At 38.9% G+C, this 25,235-nt stretch overlaps 1 protein-coding gene across 1 annotated transcript in view; it reads right to left on the bottom strand.

The window, feature by feature from the left end:
- Positions 1–5,594: 5,594 nt before the first annotated feature.
- TIGAR (TP53 induced glycolysis regulatory phosphatase) overlaps positions 5,595–25,235 on the bottom strand; it is a 28,144-nt gene continuing 8,503 nt past the window's right edge. The window contains exons 3-6 of the mRNA XM_039255775.1: positions 21,367–21,488; positions 12,868–12,945; positions 8,477–8,587; positions 5,595–7,621 (exon numbers count right to left, since the gene is read on the bottom strand). Coding sequence (XP_039111706.1) covers positions 7,190–7,621; positions 8,477–8,587; positions 12,868–12,945; positions 21,367–21,488 — 743 coding nt within the window. The 3' untranslated portion in view covers positions 5,595–7,189. The remainder of the gene's footprint in view (positions 7,622–8,476; positions 8,588–12,867; positions 12,946–21,366; positions 21,489–25,235) is intronic.

Below are 25,235 nucleotides of genomic sequence, written 5' to 3'. Positions count from 1 at the left end.
TTACATGGTCAATTGATTTTTAACAAAGGAGAGCCAAAGCGATTCAGGGAGACAGGAAAGTCTTCTCCAATGCTGACAGAATAACCGGATATTTGTGTCAAAAACCATGAACCTCAACCCCTTACACAAAACTTAATTCCAGATAGATCAAAGACCTGAACGTAAAAAAAACAATCTCCATAAACCAGGTTAGGCACGGATTTCTTAGAAAACAGGAAGCAATAATCATAAACACAATGGTAAATCAGTCTTACAAAAGTTAACAACTTCTCATTAAAAACACTATTTTGAAAAAACATTATATTATCAAATATAAAAACCAGAATATTATGTATACATCAAAGCATATGTACTCACACATGCACACCTTTAGCTGACAAAGAACTTGTATCTCTAAAATATATAAAGAGTTCAATAGCAAAACCACAATTTAAACAAAACAGACATTTCACAAAGGAAGTTACATAAATAGGTAATGAGTATGTGACAAAGTGCTCCAAATCATTAGTGAATAAGAAAATGAAAAATCACCACCTCTGCAAGATACTACTACATATCCACCATCATGGGTAAAATTGAAGACTGGGAATATCAAATGTTGGTAAGAATATGAAGCACCTAGAGCTCTCATACTTCATTGGTGAGCATTAAATGATACAACCACCCTGGAGAAAGGTCAAATTTTTTATATATTAAACATACACCCACAACTACCTTATTACCCAGCAACTATACTCTTAAATGGTTACCCAAGAGGAATGAAGACATATATCCACAAAAGGCATGTAAAAAAAAAAAAAAAAAAAGGTATTTCTAGCAGCTTTTTCATAATGGCCCCCAAACTAGAAGTAATCTATGTGCTCAACAACAGAAGAGAATGTGGTTTGTACACTAGAATTTAATGCAACAGTAACAAGGAAGACAAGATTAGCAATGAGCACACCCGGCATTCAGATTTTGGTTTCTAAATGCCACTTCCACTAAAAGGAACAAGGGTCTTTGGAGAAGTGGATTCCCAGGACTGGGGCTGGAAAAGAATAATCTGAGAGCATCCTGTTATGACAGAAAGTAAAGATGTGCTTAAAGAACAATGGGAATCAATCAACAGAACACAAGAAGCATCTTGAAACAGTTCGTACAGGACACATCCGAGACAATCATGAGCACAAAATAACAGTAAGACTGGATTCTGAGTCATTGAATACCCGAGTTTACAGTGATATAAATAAATAGGTAGGGAAGAAGGAAAAGTTTTTTTTTTTTAATGTTTTATTTATTTCTAGAGGAGAGAGGAGACAGCGTGAGCAAGGAAGGGCCAGAGAGAGAGGGAGACACAGCCTCCAAACAGGCTCCAGGCTCTGAGCTGGCAGTCGGCACACAGCCCGACGCGGGGCTTGAACCCATGAACCGCGAGATTATGACCTAAGCGAAAGTCGGACGCTTAACCGACTAAGCCACCCAGGTGCCCCGGGAAAGTTTTTTTTTTAACTTAAGATACCAACTAGTAAATACAGAATCAAAAACGGAGTTAGAAAATAATCAGTGAAGACTAACAGAGAAGGTAGAAACTCAGGAGGAATGACATAAATAGCAACTTTATGGTGGACGAACTTGGTGATACATCATCCTCTTCAGGGTAATTCCAACAAAAAACACAACCTGAATCTAATAATAAGTATCAGGAAAAACAATTTTTTTGTGTATACACACACACACACGGTGAATGACAAAGCAAATGTGGCAAAATGTAAGCAAGTGGGGAATCTTGGTAAAGGGTATACAGGAATTCCTTGTATTATTCTTGCCACTTTTCTGTAGGTTTGACATATCAAAACCAAAAGGCTACCAAAGCAGACACATATGTACATACATTACTACAGTTATTCTCCTTTTAGCATAAGGAAACAGCAGCTCAGGGGCATTAAGAGACTTGCTCAGTCACAAAACCACTATGAGCCAGGACTAGAACTTGCACACAGGTCTTCTAACCAGAGACTGTTCCTATGTCATTGACTGCTCCCCTCAGATATTAATCAATCAACAAATGCTCTCCATAATCCTTAGCATGGGCCACAGGGCCATACCACCTCCCCATTCCCTTAGTCTACCTCTGCCATGACTCTCCCAACTCCCCACTACAGGTCAAATACGCAAAGCAAGATCTCTCCTCAGGGTCTCTGCACTCTCAACTTCCTGCCTCGGGTGTTCTTCTCCCGGAGATGAGCAGAGCTCACTCACTCCCTTTACAACTTTTGTGAATGCCTTGGAAAGCCCCCTGGCACTTACCTTTAATAAAGCAGCATCCTCCCTCCCATCTCGATTCCCCTTACCTTGCTCAATTACTCTCTCCCACTGACCACACTCTGACTTGTTACATATTTACCTGTCTTCCTGACAGACTATACACTCCACAAGGATGGAGACTTTGTCTACTTTTTGTCCATTTCTATATATCTGCAGCTCTTATAACAGTTCTAATAGTTCTTCTAACACTTGGCACGTATGTGCTATGCTTGAAAAATAATGTATTGAGTGACGAGATAAATGAACAAATGCATGGGATTCCAAATAAACGTGCAACTGAATTTTTCTGGAAATCGATTCTTCCTATATGGAAGAATATAGGTGCAAAAATAGCTAGGACAACTATAAAAATGAAACAAGAAAAATGGCACAAAAATAGCCACATAGAGCAAAATGAAAGAACAGAGTCCAGAAATCAACCCATACATATGGTCAATTAATCTACGACAAAAGAGACAAGAACACGCAATGGGGAAAAGATGATCTCTTCACCAAACAGCGAGGGAAAACGGCACAGCCACGTGCTAAGGAATGAAAATTGGACCAGTTTCTTATGCCATACACAAAACTAAACCCCAAATGGACTGAGGACCTCAAAATGAGACCTGAAGCCATAAAACTCCTAGAAGAAAATATAGGCAGTAGTTTCTTTGACATAAGCCATAGAAACATTTTTCTACACATGTTTCCTCAGGCAAGAGAAACAAAAGCAAAATATAGTACTTTGCTGGACTATAGCAAAATAAAAGGTTTTTTTGCAAAGCAAAGAAACCACCAAAAAAACAAGGCAACCTACCAAGTGAGAGAAGATATCTGCAAATGATAATCTGATCAGGGGTTAATATATAAAGAATATATATATAAGAATATATTATATACATTATTAAACATGTAAAGAATACATACAAAATATATTAAGAATATACAAAATATATGGACTATAATATATATTATTAAATATATAAAGAATATATACCAAATATATTAAGAATATACAAAATATATAAAGAATATATATTTATATACAAAATATATAAAAAATATATACAACCCAGCATTTAGATAATAAATAATCTAATTAAGAATTGGGCAGAAAATCTGAAGAGACATTTTTTTTTTAAATTTTTTTAAATGTTTTATTTATTTCTGAGACAGAGAGAGAGACAGTGTGAGCAGGGGAGGGTCAGAGAGAGAGGGAGACACAGAATCTGAAACAGGCTCCATGCTCTGAGCTAGCTGTCAGCACAGAGCCCGACATGGGGCTCGAACCCACTAACTGAGATCATGACCTGAGCCGAAGTCGGACGCTTAACTGACTGAGCCACCCAGGTGCCCTCGAAGAGACATTTTTCTAAGAAGACATACAAATGGCCAACAGATACATGAAAAGATGTCCAACATCACTCATCATCAGGTAAATACACAATCAAAATCACACTGAGATACACCCTCACACCTGTCAGAATGGCTAAAATAAAAAACACAAGTAACAAGTGTTGGCAAGGATGTGGAGAAAAAGGAACCATTATTCACTGCTCATGGGAACGCAAACTGGGTACAGCCACTGTGGAAGACAGTATGGAAGTTTCTCAGAAAATTAAAAATATAATTACCATATGACCCAGTAATCCCACTACTGGGTATTTACTCAAAGAATATGAAAACACTTATTCAAAAAGATACCTGCACCCATATGTTCACTGCAGCATTATTTACAATAGCCAAGACATGGAAGCAACCCAAGTGTCCATCAATAGATGAAAGGATAAAGATGTGGTATATATATGCAATGGAATATTATTCAGCCATAAAAAAGAGATCTGCCCATTTGCAACAACATGGATGGAACTTATGCTAAGTGAAATAAGTCAGAGAAAGACAAATACCATATGATTTCACTCACGTAACAATTAAGAAGCAAAACAAGTGAACAAAGGGAAAAAGAGACAAAGAAACCAATTCTTAAATCCAGAGAGTGAACTCGTGGTTACCAGAGAGGCTGGGAGGTGGGGTGGGGAGTGGAAGAGAAGTGAAACAGGTAAAAGGAATTAAGGGCACACTTATCATGATGAGCACTGAGTAATGTACAGCATTGTTGAATCACTATATGGTACACCTGAAATGAATAAAACACTGTATTATACTTCAACTAAAAAAAAAAAAAAGAAATGAAACAAGGAGTTGCCCTACGAGAGATCCAGGTGCAAAGCCACAGTAACTAACTATGAGACTGTTATGGGAATACATACCTCACTAAGAACAAAGTCCACAGATAGACTCCAGCAAATATGGGCCCATGGAGGGATGAGAAGAGGTGGATCACAAACCATTTGGGAAGGAGAGACTTGTAATGATGATTCCGGGTAACTTTTTCACCACCCGGGAAAAAATACAAAACTGAATTCTTACCTTATTCTATACAAAAATAATGTCCAGATAATCTAAAGATTTGGCATTCAAAAGTCATCCAAAGCTATAAGAAAGCAGGAGGCCACTACATAACCTCCTGATAGGAAAAGCTTCTTAAAGACAAACCATAACAAAACAGGATACAGCAATCTGACTTAACAGAAAAACAGGGACATGAAATGCTTGATAAACATATGTAAAAGGCAAGTAAGTTGGAAGATGTTTACAATGTTACCTCTGCAGCTCACTAAGAAAAAGCCAACAACAACAAAAAACAAACAAAAAAAACAGGCAAAGAACATATACCAGTGATTCACTAGTGAGGGTATCCTGTAATTATACATGAGAGGGGCGCCAGGGTGGTTCAATCAGTTGAGCATCTGACTTCAGCTCAGGTCATGATCTCATGATTCGTGGGTTCGAGCCCCACATCGGGCTCTGTGCTGACAGCTAGCTCAAAGCCTGGAGCCTGTTTCGGATTCTGTGTCTCCCTCTCTCTCTGACCTTTCCTCACTTGTGCTCTATCTCTCTTGCTCTCAAAAATAAATAAAACATTAAAAAATACATGGAGAAAAAAACCCAACCAGACTCATTAGCAATCACACAAAAGCTCATGAAAATAGCGACATTATACTCTTCACACATCAAAGTTACAGGATTTCGTTAGACGGTATCACATGCTAACAGAAATGTGGAAAATAGGAACTTTCAAGTACTGCCAGTAAGACTGGAAACCAGGACAGCCATTTTGAAAACCCACTGGACTCCTGTCAAATTGGAGACGCACCATTTTTTATGAAACACTACAGAGAGAGACGCAGAAGGCTGTTGCTAGAAGGACATACTGATGACACCCAAATGTCCACTCACAGGAGACAAAATGAGCATGTGCCACATTTATTTAATAGAATACAGTGATAATAAGTGGATCCATACATACATAGAAACCCATGATATAATAAGTGAAAATACAGAATACAGACTGGTGATATTTATGTACATGTTAAAAACGAACTCTGCAGCAATACCACCTCCCTACAATCATAGGTAAAAACATAAAGGATGGATGCAGATACAGTCGCACTGTGGTGCTGGCTTCTGCAAGGTGCAAGGGGGCACAGCCCTGAGGGACCTGGTTAAAGAAGCTCACTTACATCTCAGTGTGTTGCTTCCTTAAAAAAAAAAAAGAAAAGAAAAACGGAAGAAGGGGGCAGTTATTATTTCTGGATGGTGAGAATGTGGACATTTATTATTGTTCGTCCTTTTCAAGTTTTCCCTTGTGGAGCGCTCCCCCTAGTGCTCATCCACATGCTCTCTGCAGGGAAGGCGCAGGGATGGGCGTGCTGAGAACACTAACACCAAACTTGATGAGCGACTTAAATGCTGTCCAAAGTAAATTTTGACCATATGTGATTTTAGCCTTAACTGGCAAACTTTAGTATTAATACTCTCGTACGTTGAGACTCACAGCATTCGTCAGCATGGTAAGTTAAAAGCAAACTACCTGTAAAAGACTTTAATTTAGGGAAGGACTTTTGAGGGGCCAATCTTATGTACAAAATTCTGTTAACCAAAATCCCTCTTCTCCAAGTGCCATCTGGTGGAAAAAAGAGGCAACTGTACCTTCCACAAAAACAATTATCAGAGCAAGAGCAACATTGTTTCCAAGGAAGAGTCTTTTCCTTCTGAGGTTACTGTGTACTACACTAGTAACCATGAACTCTTTTTAAAGCCTTCCTCAAACTACATTCTTCAGCCTATATAAGTTGGATGAGAAAGAGCTGTTCTTTTATCTTCTTTTGCTCAGAGATTCCTTCTTTAATGTGTCTTAGTCAATATGATGCTTTAAATTCTTCCTCATCAGACCAATCTGCAATCATAATCTGTATTCATCCACATTTCAAACCCTCCAAGAGTTAAAAATTCCAACAGTTGATTTCTAGATTAAAAATTTTAGTGTCATTTTGCTTTATATAAACTGAGGATGGTTAAGAATTTTTAATTTAGAGACTTTTAAAATACAGTGTGTTCTCACTATAAATATGCAGTGAGAATTATAAATAGTTCCTTCTTTCAAGCACTGAACGAGATAGTAGAAAACATACAGTATCTTACCAAGAGCCAATAAAACAGGCTAGATTTTTCAGATATTAAAAAAAATCAACATAAAATGGGGGAAAAAAAACCCATAGTCACAAGGTCATTAATACCTCAATTTGCAATACTGAATTCCTTGATCCATTTACAATCCAGAGATGTAACTGAACAGGGTGGTAAAATCACTTTGGAAAATGCCAACTGTACACAAGACAAAATAAGTCAGTCCTAAATGGTTTCCATTAGTGTTCTCTGTGGCCATGATTCCAGTCAAGCTTTATAACCTGCTGTACAAATCAGCACTAGCAGAGGATGGAAATAAAGCCAAAGGCACTCCCTCAGAGGTTCAAAACTGCTAGATTTTGATGTAGATTTAAACTTAGCAAGTTTCAGTCATTCCATTTAGATGATCCTGTAGGTACATGCAAACACACTGAACTGCTGGCTTCATTTCTTGTCCCTTCTCAAAGTTTATGATAAAGAGACTAATCCCTGTGTTGGGACTGACTGACATAAATTCAGATTTGTTCAGAGTTGTGGGTAAGGAACACTTAAGGTCAGTCAGAAAATAATTAAACAGGCTTTTCATGTAAGCGCCATGACTCACAACTAAGACGCTGGCGACTAATCCTGGAGCTCTGATGTCTGAATTAGATTCAGAGGGACAGGTTTTTCCTAAGGGAAATATCTCTGCCAGAGAAGTTTCCAGACAGCTGCTTGGAGCTCCTTGGGAAAACTGTTCATTTTCACCTGCTTCTTGCAGAATCAGTTGACAAAGAATATCAAAAAAGTCTTTTCCACGCATTTTCACCTACAAGAAAAGAAATACAAGTTAAATAAAGCACCACTAATGATAGTCTTAAAATATATACCTAAAACATAACTGATTGGATTTTCTAATATATCAATATAAGTGCAACATAAGCAGAGGAAATTCTGTTTCTATTCATTCAATCAGTAGACAATGCCCAGGTATTTCTGGAACTATGGAAGCACATCGAGGGACAAAAATGAATGAGATACCATTTCTACTTCTTTCCTTCAGAGCACTTACAGTCTAGTTGAGGAAATTTACAAGTAACAAGAAGCCCATGTAACACTGTTAAATAGGAAAAGACACCAAGAGCACATCGACGTGACAAGGACAGAAGATCTTGCCGTTACTAAACAGAAACTCTTTATGAGAAAATTATGAAAATAAAAAATAGGAATTTTAAAAGCAGAACACTTTAAGGAAATTCAAGCACAGTGATGATGTCACTTACAGAGCTAAAGTCGCAGGAGAGGCTTGAAGACTTTGAGACTTGACTTATTTTGCCTCAAGTGTCTTGCCTGCTGCTCTCCTTGAACAGCACCGCACTCACCTACCCTGTTGCCTGCTGGTGCCACCGCTTCATATTCAAAGAGTTTTCTTCAAGTATCATCTTAACACACATCCTTTTAAATCCATTACTGGCAATATCTGCCAACTTAACAGTAAATAAAAAGACAGCTTAAAAAGGAAAAACAAACACACCATGTAGAATTGGTTTACGAACCAAACAACTTTCAAACTGCTTCAATGAGATTTAGGGACCTCTCACTGATAAACCAAACTCGGTGTTAGGGACTCTGACGAGGCAAGTTCATCCACAGCCACGTGGCAGCATGCCCCAGGGCTACGTACCTGGTCTAATGTCTCTCCTCCGGGTGGCGTGAACACAGGGCATTCTTCCCCAGCTGCTTTGGCCATTGCCCTTAGCTCACTTAGTGCCCTGCCTTCTGCAACCCCGTATTTCTGCAATGATCCAATAGACAAAAGTGCCTCAAATCAATTTGCAATACAACAATTAAATACACGCTTATGACAAACTCAGAACAATCATTCTGGCAAGAAGCTTGGCTTCCTTCCACTTACTTTATTCTATCCTTTAAACCAATAATGAGAACATACTTAGTAGAGGGCTGTGAACACTAGGAAACACAGCGCATACCTTGAATTAGACACTGTGTCCAGATGCGTTATATGGAACAACACACTCAAGCAGACAGTGTGGGTTTATTGGACAAACAGGGAGATCTGCACAGATCCCAGGGCCAGAGATGAACATGTGCGGCGACCAAGTCGGCCACCTCACAATAACACACACTGAGATGGGCATTTTCACCACCATATTTATGAATGAAAGAGCAGAATTTCAGAGAGGTTAAGCAACTAGCCTATATTCCCATATCTAATAATCAGCAAAGTTGAAACTCAAAGCCACATCTGTGTGATTTCAAAGCTCATTAACTTTTTAGATTCGTAAAGAATGAGCCACAGCAAAGGACACAGAAGTCACAAAAAGACATACAAACGGCCAAGAAACTCCTCAGGAATCTATAATGTGGAAATTAAAACGGTACCTTTCAGAAGCTACTAAATTGGAAACCCAAAGAGACTACCCATAGCTACTGTTTATGTGAGAAAAATTCTCCTACATCATTCATCGAAGTACAAACTGGCACAACTTTTCTGGAAGGAAATTCTGCAATATGTATAATAGGCTTTTTAAAAAGTACACCCTTGTGGGTTCGAGCCCTGCATCAGGCTCTGTGCTGACAGCTCAGAGCCGGGAGTCTGCTTCAGATTCTGTGTCTCCCTCTCTCTCTGACCGTCCCCTGCTCGCTCGCTCGCTCTCTCTCAGAAGTAAATACAACATTAAAAAAAAAATTTTTTTTTAAAGTACATTCTCAACAATTTCATTTCTAGGAAATGTATTAGGCATGTATATAAAGAATCAACCACAAAAAAATGCTTATTTTAATATTATTTACAGGAGTGTAAAATCTAGTCACAACCTAGGCATCCACCAGTAGTAATAGCTATACAATATCCACTTATTGGAATAATATAGTCACTAATTAGGTGATCATATTCATGTGCATTTTGGGGCACTGATAACATAGGGAGAAAATCTGGTTAAAAAACAACACATAGAGAAGGGATACATTTAGAAAAGTACACACACAATCAGATAGACAAACAGACAGACTAACATGAAAAAAGCCAAGAGCACACATACCAAAATATTCACCATACTTGTGCATGGCAGAAATTTTAACCATATTTTTGCCCAAACTATTCCTAATTTTAATTGGCTGCAATGATAACTGATTTACATACAGAATAGAGATAAATCATTATTTATGGTTTATACTGATGATGCCCCCAAATCCTACCACTACCATCAGACAGAAATCCAACAATTAAATGTTATTTTATAGGAGCACTTGCACATTTGTCAGGTGCTCTTCCAATTCTTAAGTTCAAATTCTTTAAGTTCATGTTTTTCTTTCTTTTTCTTTTTTTACAAATAGTTTATTGTCGAGTTGGTTTCCATATAACACCCAGTGCTCATCCCCACAAGTGCCCTCCTCCGTGCCCATGCTCCCCATCCAACCCCACATCCATCAGTCCTCAGTTTTTGTCCACATTCAAGAGTGTCTCATGGTTTGCCTCTCTCCCTTTCCCCCACCATTTCCCCCCTTCTTCTCCCCCTTGTTCCTCAGTTAAGTTCCTCCTAATCCTCCTATATGTGCAAACATATGATATTCGTCCTCTGCCTGACTTATTTTGCTCAGCATAACACCCTCAAGGTCCATCCATGTTGCTACACAAGGCCAGATGTCATTCTTTCTCATTGCCATGTAGTATTCCATCGTATAGATAAACCACATCTTCTTGATCCATTCGTCCGTTGATGGACACTTAGGCTCTTTCCATGTTTTGGCTATTGTTGAGAGTGCTGCTATGAACATTGGGGTACCTGTGCTCCTATGCATCAGCATTTCTATATTCCTTGGGTAAATTCCTAGCAGTGCTATTGCTGGGTCATAGGGGAGTTCTATTGTTCATTTTTGGAGGAACCTCCACACTGTTTTCCAGAGGGGCTGCAACAGTTTACATTCCCATTCTTTAAGTTTATTTATTTTGAGAGAGAGAAGCAGCAGCAGCCGCCACCACAGTGGAGGGGCAGAGAGAGGGGAAGAGAATCCCAAGCAGGCTCCGGGCTGGCAGTGCAGTTGGACACTTAACTAAGCTACCCAGGTGCCCAATTCTTATATTCTTAATTATAACTGGAACAACCTTTGTTATAAAGGAGACTGTTAAAAATCATTAGCTCTATGACCATGGACTTGACCTCTGTGTGCCTTGGTTTCTGCAACTGTAAAAATGAGATTTTAAATCTTCACAACATCAGGGTATTGTGAAGATTAACAAACCTGCCGTGCAGAGAGCCTTGCCAGTGTGTGGTGGGCACTGTGCAAATGCTCACTAATACTATTAAGCCTGGGCAGTAAGCACAGGAAAGAAGGAAGCAGATGGAGGCAACAGATCATATCCTATGACATGCTGACAGCCAAGCTGGAGCTTGGACGGCCTCCGAGCATAAAAAAGAAACGGTGAACTGTATTATACAGGAGCACAGCAACCAAGTTTTCCAGAGATTACTCTGGCTGCAGTGTGGAGAGTAGGTCAGAAAGCAAGAGCAAGGCAGAAGGCAGGAGAATCACTGTTCTAGGTGATCCAGGTGACAGGGGACACTGGATGCAGCAGAATGGCAGCAGTGGGTTTGCAGAGGGACGAAGGGCTCAGGAACTATTACACAGTGGCCAAAGTGACAAGATGATGGGAGGATATGCACGTGGGAAGCAAGGAAGTTAAGAATGTGTAGTATGAGGGGCGCCTAGGTGGCTGAGTTGGTTAAGCGTCCAACTTCGGCTCAGGTCACGATCTCACAGTTCATGGGTTCGAGCCCTATGCTGGGCTCTGTGCTGACAGTTCAGAGCCTGGAGCCTGCTTCCGAATCTGTGTCTCCCTCTCTCTGCCCCTTCCCCATTCATGCTCTGTCTCAAAAATAAATAAAAATTAAAACATTAAAAAAAAGAATGCATAGTTTGAACGACTGGGTAAATAAAGCAGCAGCCACGTGGAGAAAAGATAGTGCACTCCACTGAGCTGAAAGTAGATGTGGGGCACACACACAGACATAAAAAGTAGGTAGCTTGATATATGAGCTCAGGCAAGAGATCTAGGCTAAAAATATATATTTGGAAATCAACTGAAATCACAGGAGAGGATGCAGTGACTGAGGGAGAGAACACACAGTGAGAAGAAGAGCCTGGCCACTGAGAAGGTCTCTCTACTGTGCAAGGGCAGGCCTCGTCCAGCGTTCCACTGAACTCGTAAGGCTTGTGTTAACACTGGAGCACTGATTCTCAGGCATAGAGTGAGTCTTTCCAAGCAGCACCTCTGTAGGAACTCTGGTATATATTTTGGACAAGAAAAGAGAACGCACGCAAGTTATGAAAAGCAATTCTCAAAGATGCCCTAGCCACTGACACTTCTATCTGGGCACAGAAGAAATCACAGGGCTGCCAGGCACATTACACAGTTCACAGTGAAGAGCAAAATTACTGCTCTGGGAGGATAATCTCAGATCTGAAATTGAGGCAGGGCCTTAGCTGAGTCACCATTTCAGCAAGATTCATTTCCAGTATATAAAATGGAAATAGGGGCACCTGGGGGTTAAGCGTCCGACTTCAGCTCAGGTCATGATCTCACAGTTCATGGGTTCGAGCCCCACATCGGACTCTGTGCTGGCAGCTCAGAGCCTGGAGCCTGCTTTGGATTCTGTGCCTCCCTCTCTCTCTGACCCTCCCCTGCTCACGCTCTCTCTCTCTCTCTCAGAAATAAATAAAACATTTAAAAAAATGTAATAAATAAATAAAATGGAAATAAAGTCTATTCAAGCCTTAAATTGGGAAGTAGGATGGGGAGGCTGAGAAGAGAACTTTACACCTTTACCTCATGCTCTTCTGTACTAGTTCTTATGAGACCTTCGGAATGCCTACCTCACACGAATTTCATAATTAAATATGATACTATCAGTGAGGGTACTTAACAGCCACTGTCATGTAGCAGGTTCTTAACATGTTAGCCGATTCCACATCCCTACCAGGGATGCGTCTGATAGACTGAGCTGGTTTACTGATGACTTATGATGAAGAACAGTATGTAAGTAAGTTACTTACTCTTTCTCGAAGCCTTGAATCATACTTTACTGTCAGATCTTTGCAAACTTTGCTCTTCTCCAAAATCCCATGCACAGTCTGAAAACGGAAAGACAATGGTTTCTCACAAAAAGAGTCATTCTAGCCAAAATGTCAAAATACATCGTAGTACATAAAAAAAGAACTAGAAATGATTTTCCTTTGTGAAAGCTGACTCTCTTCACACTGATCTGGGTATTTTCTTCTGAGCCATCGTCTAGTTTGCAGGTTAGCAAATTAGAGCCCAAATCCAGACCACAGCTTGTTGTTATAAATGAAGATTTATTAGAACAGCTATTTATGTATTGTTTGTGGCTGCTTTCACCATAAAACAGCAGAGCTGAACAGTTGTGACAGAGACCATGGAGCCCATAAAACTTAAAAAACATTTACTATCTGGCCCTTTACAGAAAAGGTTCTGGGTCATTAATTCTCCATTCAGGTATGCCCACACTGCTGTGAAATCCATCTACTGAGTCTTAATTTCAGTTATATTTTCAGTTCTAGAATTTGCACTTGGTTCTTGTGCATAATTTCCAGTTCTCTGTTGTAATTCCATATGTCATTTTTTAATCTGTGCTTTCAACAGTTATTTTAAAGTCTGTGTCTGGTAACCAGTTATCAAATAACTCCCGTGGCTTATTTCTGTTGTCTTTTGCTTGGGCTCATTTTTGTTCATATTTCCTTCTCTCCTGACGTGCCTGGTTATTTTTGATCAACAAGAAACACTGTATTTGCAAAATGAGAAAGAATTTAGTCCACAACCTGACTTGTTTATAATCCCCTCCCCACAAATTAAACATTATTATGGTTCTATATTGTCATTATTTGTTTATATTTACCCTTAATTTTACCAGTGTCATTGCTCACCAATCTTTTCTGAAACCCAGACCTCCCTGCTGGAATTATTTTCTTTCTTAAATTAACCTTTGAAAGTTCCTTTCCCCTACACCCTAGAAAATATTTTGCTGGGTATAAAACTCTAGGCTAGTCTTTATTATCTCTTCAGTCCATTGAAAAAAGTTATTACTGATACCGACAAATTTGTTGATAGTCTAATACTGGTCATTAGTGGATGACGTTTGTCCTTCATTTTGGGAGTTTTGCAATTTTGTTATTGTTAAGTGTAGATATAGGTTTCTTTTTATTTATCCCCACTGGGATCTGTCACACTTTCTGGATCTGATAATGTGTTATCTTTCAAAAGTTCTGTAAAATTATCAACTGTGACTTCTTTGACTCCTTTCCCATTGTAACATCTCCTTCTGAAAGACACCAGACCTCATCTCATGTTCTTCATTTCTTTTAAACTCTCAAATGTTTCGGGGCGCCTGGGTGGCTCAGTCGGTTAAGCGTCCGACTTCGGCTCAGGTCATGATCACACGGTTTGTGGGTTCGAGTCCGCATCGGGCTCTGTGCTGACAGCTAGCTCACAGCCTGGAGCCTGCTTCAGATTCCGTGTCTCCCTCTCTCTCTGACCCTCCCCTGCTCACACTGTCTCTCTCTCTCAGAAATTAACATTAAAAAAAAAAAAATTAAACTCTCAAATGTTTCATCTGTTTATCACATTGTGCTACATTTCAGTTACTATTTTACATTTACCTATGAGCTAATCATCATTTCTACTATGTGTAATCTGTAATTTAGTACATCCACTGAAGTTTTCATTTTTGGTTTATCAACTTGTTCTGTATTTTTAAATCAATTTCATTGAGGTATAATTCACACACAAAAATAACTATTTCTAAGTGTACAATTCATTGAGTTTTGAAAAATTTATAGGACTATCTACATACCACCAAAATCAAGATATGGAAGAATTCTATCACTCTGAATGATTCCTTTGTGTCCTTTTTAGTTAGTCCTTCTCAATCCTGGCTCAACAACAACAGATCTGCTCCATATAATGAAGATTAACTTTGTCCTTTCTAGAGTCTCATATAAATGGAACCATACAATATGTACTCTTTGTGTCTGGCTTCTTTTGTTCAGCATGTTGCATGTTTTTGAGATTCCTGTACACTGCTGCTGAGTTGTATTCCACAGCATGAATGAATCACAGTTCATTTATCCGTTCACCTACTGACAAACATGGGTGATTCTGCCCTTTGCCAATTATGAACAAAGCTGTTAAATAGCTGTGTACAAGTCTTTGTGTAAACATATGTTATTTCTCTGGATCAATTCTTAGGACTGAGATTGCTGGATCATATGATTAGTGTATGTCAAACTTTCACTGTTTTCCAAAGTAGTTGTTCCATTTTACAGTCTCACTAACAATGTAGGAGTCCTAGCTGTTCCACATTCCTGTGCACTTTCAAATGTTCCTGTAATAGAATCTCACTGTGGTTTTAATCTGCATTTCTGTCAAGATCAATTACACTAAACATCTTTTCATATGTTTATTGACCTTCCATATTCTCTTCTTTTGTGAACTGTCTGGTCAAATTCAAAATTTTTCCCCCATTTTAAACTGTTTTCTATTACTAAGCTGAAAAAAATTTATATATATGACTATATACATATTTATCTAGATAGATGTGTCAGATACACATATATATTATATATAAAATATAATCTGTATCTTATTTATGCCTTGCACTAAGACACCTTTATAAAGATTTTCTCCTGTTTCTTATTGAAGATATATAGATTTAGCTTTTAGATTTGTGCTGAGATCAACCAGAAGTTAATTTTTGTGTGTTATATGAGGTAAAGGTCAAAGTTCATGTTTTTCCATATGGACAGCCCATTGTTTCAGCAGCTTCTAGTGAAAAGAATACCTTTCAAGTGCTGCATTAGCTTGGCACCTTGGTCAAAATCCAAATGACAAAAAAGGATTCTGACTTCCAGGGAAGAGGATGGAGTAGGGCCCCAAGTTCACCTCCTCCCAGGAGAACTACGGGAGAACACTCACATCAGTGTCAATAACCCAGAAAATGGCCCCAAGACTGGCCGAACAAATTCCACAAGTACAGGTAGATAAGAGGCCAAGAGGAAGAGGGTAGGAAGGGCAAAGACACAAAGGGGAGTTAAACACACCTGCAAGCCATCCGCAGGAGCAGGGAGCAGAAGACCAGGAAAAGGAAGAGAAATACACACCACGAAGCCCATGTGGGGAAGACAAATCCCCATTACATTTGGCTTTGAAAACCAGAGGGGTTGAATTTTTCAAGTTCTAAGAATCAGCAGGATTTAAAACCAGGAATTTTAAAAATCAGTGGGCATGAGGGCCAGAGAAGTGGAGTCCAAGCTCTTAAAAGAGTCAGCACAACAAACAACCGAAGGAGACACAGCATAAAAGCAGCACTTTGAAAACTGCCTGGGGCACACAGGAGGGCAAGTTATTTGCGAATCTCAGAACAAGTCCAGAGGGGCAGCAGTCACAGGGACACTCCTCCAGGAAGAAAGAAGCTGGCTTGCAAGATTTCCTTCCCCTGCCCCATAGAGTACACACATGGCTAGCCGTGGGAACCAGTAAGAACCAGCGTGGCAGACATTCACTACCACACTTGCTAACACTGCCACCTACCCTCCAGCACCTTGCGAATCCACCCCATCCAATACACTCCTGGCCTGAGCTCATCCAGGGCAGTGCCACAAGCCTGGCAGTGTGCAAGTAGCTCCTACAGTGACCAGTACCACTTCAAGGTGACTCCAGCTCTGGGGAGGGGGAAAGATGATACCACCACCACCACCACCACACACACACACACACACACACACACACACGTGTCAGACTGTGGCCCTAGCAGTGGGCTGGAGGCAGACAACTAGTCTGACCGCAGGTCCTGCCCACAAATAAAAGCTTCTCAGGAGACAACATGGGGAAAGTGCCCTGCAGTTTGGTGCTACCACACCTCTGGCAAATGCCTGGTCTGACTCAACTCAGGCCCAACGCAGCCCCAGACTGGCCCACTGGCAACAAAGGGACGAAACCCTGCCCACAACAGACAGAGAACCTCTGCAGGTGACTGGACTGAAAACCAAAGTGGCTCAGCCTTAACAGGCAGGTGCACACAGCACACATGAGACACGCCTGCAGCACCAGGTTCTAATAAATAGCGGGCGCTGCACTGCAGGGCACTACAGGACCTCTTCTTCACAAGGCCACTTCCTTCAAGAACAGGAGACACAGCTGCTTTCCTAACACATAGAAACGAACACAAGTTACACACAAATGAGGAGTCAGAGAAATATGTCCCAAATAAAAGAAAAGGACATAAACACAGCAAGAGATCGAAACAAAATGGAGACAGTAGTATGCCTGGTAGAGAATTTAAAGTGATGCTCATAAAGATACTCACTGAATTTGAGAAAAGAGTGGAGGACATCAGTGGGACCCTTAACACAGAGATAAAAAGGAACCAATCCAAGATGAAGAATACAATAAATAAAATTTAAAATACACTAGATGGAATAATTAGTAGGCAAGAGGAAGCAGAAGAATGAATCAGTGACCTGAAGACAGAGTAATGGAAAACAATCAAGCTGAGTAGGTAAGAGATTTTATATACATACATATATATGTATATATATATATGCAAAATGAGAACAGATTTAGAGAAATCAAGTGTCATAACATTCATACTACATGGATCCCGAACATATGAAAAAAAAAGAGGGCAGAAAATTTATTTGAAGACATAACAGCTGAAAATTTCCTGAATCTGGGGAAGGAAACAGAAACCCAGATCCAGGAGGCAGAGATGCCCCAACAAAATCAACACAAGAGGTCCATTTCAAGAAACACAGTAATTAAAATGGCAAAAAGTAGTGAAAGAGAAATTTAAAAGCAGCAAAAGAAAGCAGTTACATACAAGGGAAATCCATTAAGGCTATCAGTTGATTTTTCAGCAGAAAGTATGCAGGCCAGAAGGAAGTGACATGATATATTCAAAGTGCTGAAAGGATAAAATCTACAACTGAAAACACTATCCAGCAAGGCTATCATTCATAATAGAAGGAGAGATAGAGTTTCCCAAACAAAAGTTAAAGGAATTCATGACCACTATACCAGCCCTACAAGAAATGGTGAAGGCAACTCAGAATGGAAAGGAAAGACCTTAAGTGAGGGTAAGAAAAGTGGGAAGTACAGCAGCAGTAAAAACAAGCATATCTATAAAAATCAGTCAAGCAACTCACAAATAAAAGGATGTAAAGCATGAACCATATACCTAAAACATGGGGAAGAGAAGAGTAAAGAATGGGTTCAATCTAAGTGACCATAAACATATTATGGACTGCTATATGCAGAAGATGTTATATACCAACCTAATGGTAACCACAAATCAAAAACCAGTAATAGATATGCAAAAAATAAAGAGAAAAGAATCCAAGTAAATCACTACAGAAAGCCCAAGAAGAAAGGAACAAAGAACTACAAAAACAAACATAGAATAAGTAACAAAATAGCAAATAAACACAATATTTCAATAATTACTTAGTGAAAGGACTAAATGCTCCAATCAAAAGAAACAGGATGACAGAAAGTATAAAAAACCAGACCCATCTATAAGCCACCTCAGAAAGACTCCTTTCAGACCTAAAGACACATGCACATTGAAAGAGAGGCAACAGGGAAACATTTATCATGCAAATAGATGTGAAAAGAAAGCTAGGGTTGCAATACTTATATTGGACAAAACAGACTTTGAAACAAAACTGTAACAAGGGACAAAGAAGGACACTACATAATAATAAAGGGGAAAATCCAACAAGAAAACACAACTAATGTAAATATTTATGCACCCCACATAGGAGTAACCAAATACATAAAGTAGCTAATAACAACATAAAGAAAGTAGTCGATAGTAATACAATAATAGCAGGGTACTTCAACACCTCACTTACATCAATGGACAGATCATCTGAAAAAAAAAAATTAACAAAGAAACAGTGGCTTTGAATGACACACTGGACCAGACAGCTTTACCAAATACAGTCACGAAATTTCATCCCAAAACAGTAGAATACACATCCTTTTCAAATGCACATGGAACATTTTCCAGAGCAGATCACATATTAGGTCACTAAACAAGTCTCAAGAAATTCAAAAATGATCAAAGTCCTACCAACCATCTTTTCTGACCACAATGCTATGAAGCTAGAAATCAACCACAAGAAAAAATCTGGGAAGAGCACAAATACATGAAGGTTGGATTACATGCTATTAAATAATGAGTGAGTCAACAAAGAAATCAAAGAGGAAACTAAAAAATACATGGAAACAAATTAAACTGAAAACACAACGGTCCAAAATCTTTGGGATGCAGCAAAAGCCGTTCTAAGAGGGAAGTTTATAGCAATACAGACCTACCTCAAGCAAGAAAAATCTCAAATAAACCACTAACCTTATGCCTAAAGGAGATAGAAAAAGAAAAACCAAAACTTAAAACCAGCAGAAGGAAGGAAATTATAATAAAGGGTAGAAATAAATAAAATAGAAACTAAAAAAAAGAATAGATCAATGAAATCAAGAGCTGATTCTTTGAAAAATCAACAAAACTGATAAACCTTTAGCCAAACTCATTTTTAAAAAATAATAATAGAGGGCTTAATAAGACCAATTGACCAAAATACCAAACCAATGAGAAAAACCAAAACCAAACAAACAAAAACAACCTGACCAGGTAAGTGTTTGTCTGTCTTAGACCCCTAAATTGAGACTCTTTTTTTAGTCTTCTTTTTTCCTTAATTTTGGAATGTTCTGTTTCTATAACTTCAAGGTCACTGCTCTTCTTCTATAGTGTCTAACCTGCTGATAAACCTCTCCTGTGAAATTTTCATTTCAGAATATTGTTTTTGATCTCTAAAAGATGAATTTCGTTCTTTTCATATCTTCTATTTATTTCCTCATTATGTTACTCAAGCACAGATCAGCTTCACTATTTTTTTTAATATTTATTTATTTTGAGAGAGACAGAGAGAGCGTGAGCAGCGGAGGGACAGAGAGAGAATTTCAAGCAGGCTCCACACTCAGCATGGAGCCTGATGTGGGGCTCAATCCCCTAAGTAGGAGATCATGACCTGAGACAAAATCAAGAGTTGGATGCTTAACCAACAGAGCCTCCCAGGCACTCCATTAATTAATTCATTTTTTTTTTTCCAAGTAAGCTCTATACCCAAATTGGGCTTCAACTCACAACCCAGAAATCAAGAGTTGCATGCTCTACTGACAGAGCCAGCCAGACACCCCAGCTTCACTATTAATGTGTGATCTTTCTGAAGTGTCCACTGTATGCCTGATATATTTAACAAAGTCTCTCCACTTTAGGTGGAAGGAACGCAAATGATTCCTAACCTGTGTGAACTCCTGAAATTGTCTGGCTTCTGGCAGCCTGGGGATTGTTCTCTCCCCAGCAATTATGTTTTACACCTGGCCTCATGCAGTCCCACCCATGCATGTGCAGGCTGTAATCTACCAAGGATTTAAGGGACTCCCTACAAGTACTTCTAGAGTTCTTTCTCTGTGCAGCTCCCTCTTCCAGCACTCTGCCCCACGATCTTTATTTAACCTCCCCACATTCCAAGCTTTGTCTCCTCAACTCACAGAGACCACTGGCTCTATCTGGCTTCTCCTACCAGCTTCGGGAAATTGCTTCAAGTGGAACACAAGGGCAATCCAAGGGCTGACGTCACTTGTTTGGCTTGATTTGGGGATCACGGGCCCACATTATCTGAAGTGCAAGGTCTATAAGGTTGTTTCACAAATTTTGTCCTGTTTCTCTAGTTGCTTTTGCAGGGAGACTATATCCCAACCTTGTTTTTCCCTTAAGGTTGACACAAAGTCCCCTTCCATTCTTTATACATTTATTTGCTTCCTTTTTAATTCCTTGAGGTCATTTTTATAGTAATCTGTTCCCTAAAGATATTTCAAACATGTCATTTATTTCTTTACAGTAACATAGTTCTTTTTTTTCTTCATCTAGATTCCATTATTTGATATCTTTGTGAGTTAAATTCTGCTATCTGGTGTTCCTGCTGGCTCTCTCTCCTAAACTTTGTCTTTTTAAAGATACTTTGTTAGGTATTTTCCCCAAGCTACTCTAATTTAAAAATCACCAAGGGGTGCCTGGGTAGCTCAGTCGGTTAAGCGTCCGACTTCAGCTCAGGTCATGATCTCAACAGTTCGTGGGTTTGAACCCTGAGTCAGGCTCTGTGCTGACAGCTCAGAGCCTAGAGCCTACTTTGGATTTTATGCCTCCCTCTCTCTCCTTTCCCTCCCCCACTCACACTCTGTCTCTCTCTCAAAAATAAATAAAAACATTTAAAAAAATTAAAAATAAAAATACAATTACCAAGTCAAAATAAAGTATAAAAGTAAAATGAAAAGAAAGAAGTTCCGTTGGTGGGGGAAGGAGAGGATTGGGGATGGTATCTCTGTGTGATTTAATTTCTTACAGATTCTGGCAGTGGTTTTCAAGGTCATGGCTGTTGATCCTCTTGATTCATCAGTCTAAACCTTGACTGTTAACTTACCTGCCTTGTCCTTGTGAGGTCACTGGAGAAAACATGAGTAAATTTCACATTATTAAGAAATACGCCAGCAGCAGCTGCTTGTTTAAATCCAGTTTCTGAAAGAGGCTCATCTACTCCTTGTCCTATAGTAGTAAGAGAAGGAACAATAACATTCAAATATATATGCATAAAGGATGCAAATAAAATCACATGTAGGAGAATATAATTTGTCTACACTTTATTTAAAAGATTTCCTTGAAATCTTGAAGGGGCAAGCGGGTGGCTCAGTCAGTTAGGCCTCTCACTTTGTGAAATTGAGCCCTGCGCTGGGATTCTCTCTCCCTTTCTCCCTGCCCCTCCCCTGCTTGCACTTGTGCTCGCCCACTCAAAATACATAAACATTAAAAAATATGTATTTCCTTGGTTATTTTTCTACACAACTTTTCAGAAAACTGGAAACAAGTAAATTTAAGCTATAATCCTATAAAAGACTCAGGTATTCAAATGTTTCCCAAAAAGAATGTCTGCCTAATGGGAATCAAATGATGAGCATTCAGTTGTCCCCAGCTCCCACCTCTCTCGTGCTTGCCCATCCCTTTGTGGGCAGCATTTTATTAATGCTGGCTCTGATCTTATGTCCTCCACCCAGGTGCTTCATTTGAATGATAGGATCATCATCTAAAAAGTTTCCCTTCTTTTTCTCCATTGCCTAAAATACCCAATACTGCATTACTGCTTCTCTTCCCCTTCCTTCTTTTTCCTTTAAAAAAAAGGTTGGAACTTCCAATTCCAGGAGAAAGCCTGATTAAACACTCTGAAGGGTCGTCCCATAACAAAAGAACTGAATATGTATGTAAGCACGTGCTTACAAGATATCTCCAAGAGGAGATGCAAAGCAACCAAAATACCCTGAGCTGAAAGCTAAATATTAATATTAGAAAACAGAGATGGCTTGATGCTCAGCACAAGCAAGGGGGCGGTCGGGGGAGGAGACTGCTGCATGGAACAGCAAGGTAGGAGAACTAAAACTCCACATTCCTGGAAGCCAGAGATCCTATAAGGAAGCTCATATAGTTTCAGGTCTGCAGTAAAATCAAATGCAAATTCTCTTAAAAGCAAATCTGACTCAATAAAGGCTAAGATGTTTTCTACTAATTTAGAGTAAATAATAATTTGGTCAATGGGGTGCCTGGGTGGCTCAGCCGGTTAAGCATCCGACTTTGGCTCAGGTCATGATCTCACAGTCCATGAATTCAAGTCTCACACTGGGCTCTGTCCTGACAGCTCAGAGCCTGGAACCTGCTTCGGATTCTGTGTCACCTCTCTCTCTCTGCCCCTCCCCTGCTCATGCTCATTCTCTTTCTCTCTCTCTCTCAAAAATAAACAAATGTTTTAAAAAATTTTAATAATTTGGTCAATGACTTAACATACAAGAAAACAATCCTCCATGAATGAAAGTCACCAGAAACAAATAGATTCAGAATTATTAATAGTTTAGACATTGAAGCAGCAAATACAGACTATAAACTGTGAGTAACACATAAAGAATCACAAAAATAAGAAAGTAACAAGAAGCCATCAAAAACAACCAAACAGCTTTCTAAAAGAACCAGACAGATCTTTCAATAATGAAAATCAGAACTGCTGAGGAGGGAAATAATCTTTCAGTAGATGAAGGGAGATTTAGTAACAGAAAGGCTTAATGAACTCAAAGACAAGACCGAGGTTTTTAGCCCAGATGCAGCATAGATAAGGAGATGAAACACATCTCAGATATATTAGAGACATGAAGGAGAGAATGATATTCCTTAACATACATACATCTGACTGGAATTCCAGAAAGAAGAAAATGGAGGAGAGGAAATATGAAAAGATAATGACTGAGAATTTTCCAGAAATGAGGGAAGATATAAGTCTACAGATACAGAAAACACCAAACAGGAAAATTAAAAAAAAAAAAAAAAAACAACCTCCTGGATATATTATAAGAAACTGCAGAACACCAAAATCAAATAAAAGATTTTAAAAGCAGTTACAAAGAAAGATTGCCTACCATGGAGCACGATTTGGCTGAGAGAAGAGTTAACAGGGGCAATGGGGGCCAAAAAAAAAAAAAAAAAAAACACAACCCAAACACACACAATAATATTTTCCAAGTGCTAAAAGTACTGTCAGTCTGTCAGTCTAAATTGTCTAGGCTAAAAAAGGTCAAATAAAATTAAAATAGAATTGTCTGGAATAGAAACAATTAAAACTATCTTTACCACCAACCAATCTGCACCACGGGAACTTTCAAAGAAGATACTTCATGAATGAAGGTCTGGATGCAAAAGAAATTATAAGGGGAGAAACCCGTAAGTATATATGTAAATCTAAACAAATATTGTCTAAATAACAAATTAAATAATAATGCCTAGGTCACGTGGTTAAAAAAGGATAGGACTAAGATACTAAGCAATAATCATGTAAGTCCTTTATATTTTGGGAGGAAAAGTAATATCGATATTATACTTAATTAGGTATGAATGGTAAAAATTTAAAGGTAACCACTGGAAGAATAGGCAGGGGTGAAGGGTGGGGAAGGAGAAAGGAGGAGGAAAATCAACCATGTAGGGTCTATGAAGTAACACGTAAGACATCACAGAATGGTAGAAAGGAAAGCAATGGAAAAACATATACCAGGCAATTCCCAACCCCAATACAGCTGGAGAAGCTATATTACACTCAGAAATGTAGGACTTTATGACCAAACGATTGTGAGGATTACTATAATCAATGATCTAACTCACTGGAAGATAGAACAATTTTTAAACTTGTATGTACCTACTAAAACAGTCTGTAACTATAAAGGACCAGAACACCTAAAGCATAAATTGATAGAATTTCTGGTATTAAAGGATAAATTGGCCATTACAGTGAGATATTCCACATCTCACCCATAAATTGACATCGGGGTCATGCAGGCAAATCCGTAAATTGGCAATGTTATTAGCAAAGCATAGAAGATCTGAACAAAAGAGAGGCTGATTATTCGACACCTAACTCCAAACCCAACAATTAGAAAACAGATTTTGGTCAAGCATACAATGGTAGACTTATAAACACTGACCATGTTAATTGATTTCAAAGAGGTATCATCAAATCAACCATCTTGTCAGAAAGAATACAAAATGTAATTGGAAGTCAACCAAAAAATGAACAGAAACAAAAACCTCAGCCATTTGGAAATGTAAAAGATAGTTCTAAACAATTCATGAATCACCGAAGACAATTTAAGACACCTGATGCTGATACTTACAAAATTACTATGTTATCAAAACTGTAGGTATGCAACAAAAGTGGTACTTGGGAATATATAAGCTTTGAATGCTGTAACTTAAATAAGCATCCAACTGACAAAGTTGGGGAAAGAACACAAAACAAATGTGGAAAACAGGTGTGACCACAAACTTTTATTCCTGCTTCATTGTCAGCATCTGATGAAATGAGACAAGTACTAAAGAACCAGGTGTTAAGTCCAAAGGCTAATTTGGGTGGGGCAAGTGTCACCAGAAAAAAAAGGCTCATTTAATTATCAGATGAGCTTTCAGAAGCGGGAGTCAGGCACACTGGGTATGAAAATCAGTTTCTGCAAACTCCAGATGTCCCTAACCAAAAAAAAAAAAAAAAATGAAATGCTTTTCTAATCACCGCACAGAAATAGCATGTCTGGCTGAGAGTTCATCCAAGATATACTTTGAAAGCTAGACTTGCTGGATCATAGGGAGATTAAGATCTGAACCCAAATTAGCAGAACAAGGGAGGAAGAATCTGTTCAGAATAAAGCAACAATCCCACGTGAGAACAGAAATTCGCTTTTTTAAACCTCTTCTTTGTTACTACTAAAAATA

This window comes from Hyaena hyaena, unplaced genomic scaffold, assembly GCF_003009895.1.
Source record: "Hyaena hyaena isolate Hyena2069 unplaced genomic scaffold, ASM300989v1 scaffold_547, whole genome shotgun sequence".
In the NCBI taxonomy this organism is placed as follows: Eukaryota; Metazoa; Chordata; class Mammalia; order Carnivora; family Hyaenidae; genus Hyaena; species Hyaena hyaena.
The sequence above is the reverse complement of the archived record's forward strand: the minus strand, read 5'-3'. Positions and strand labels throughout refer to the sequence as shown.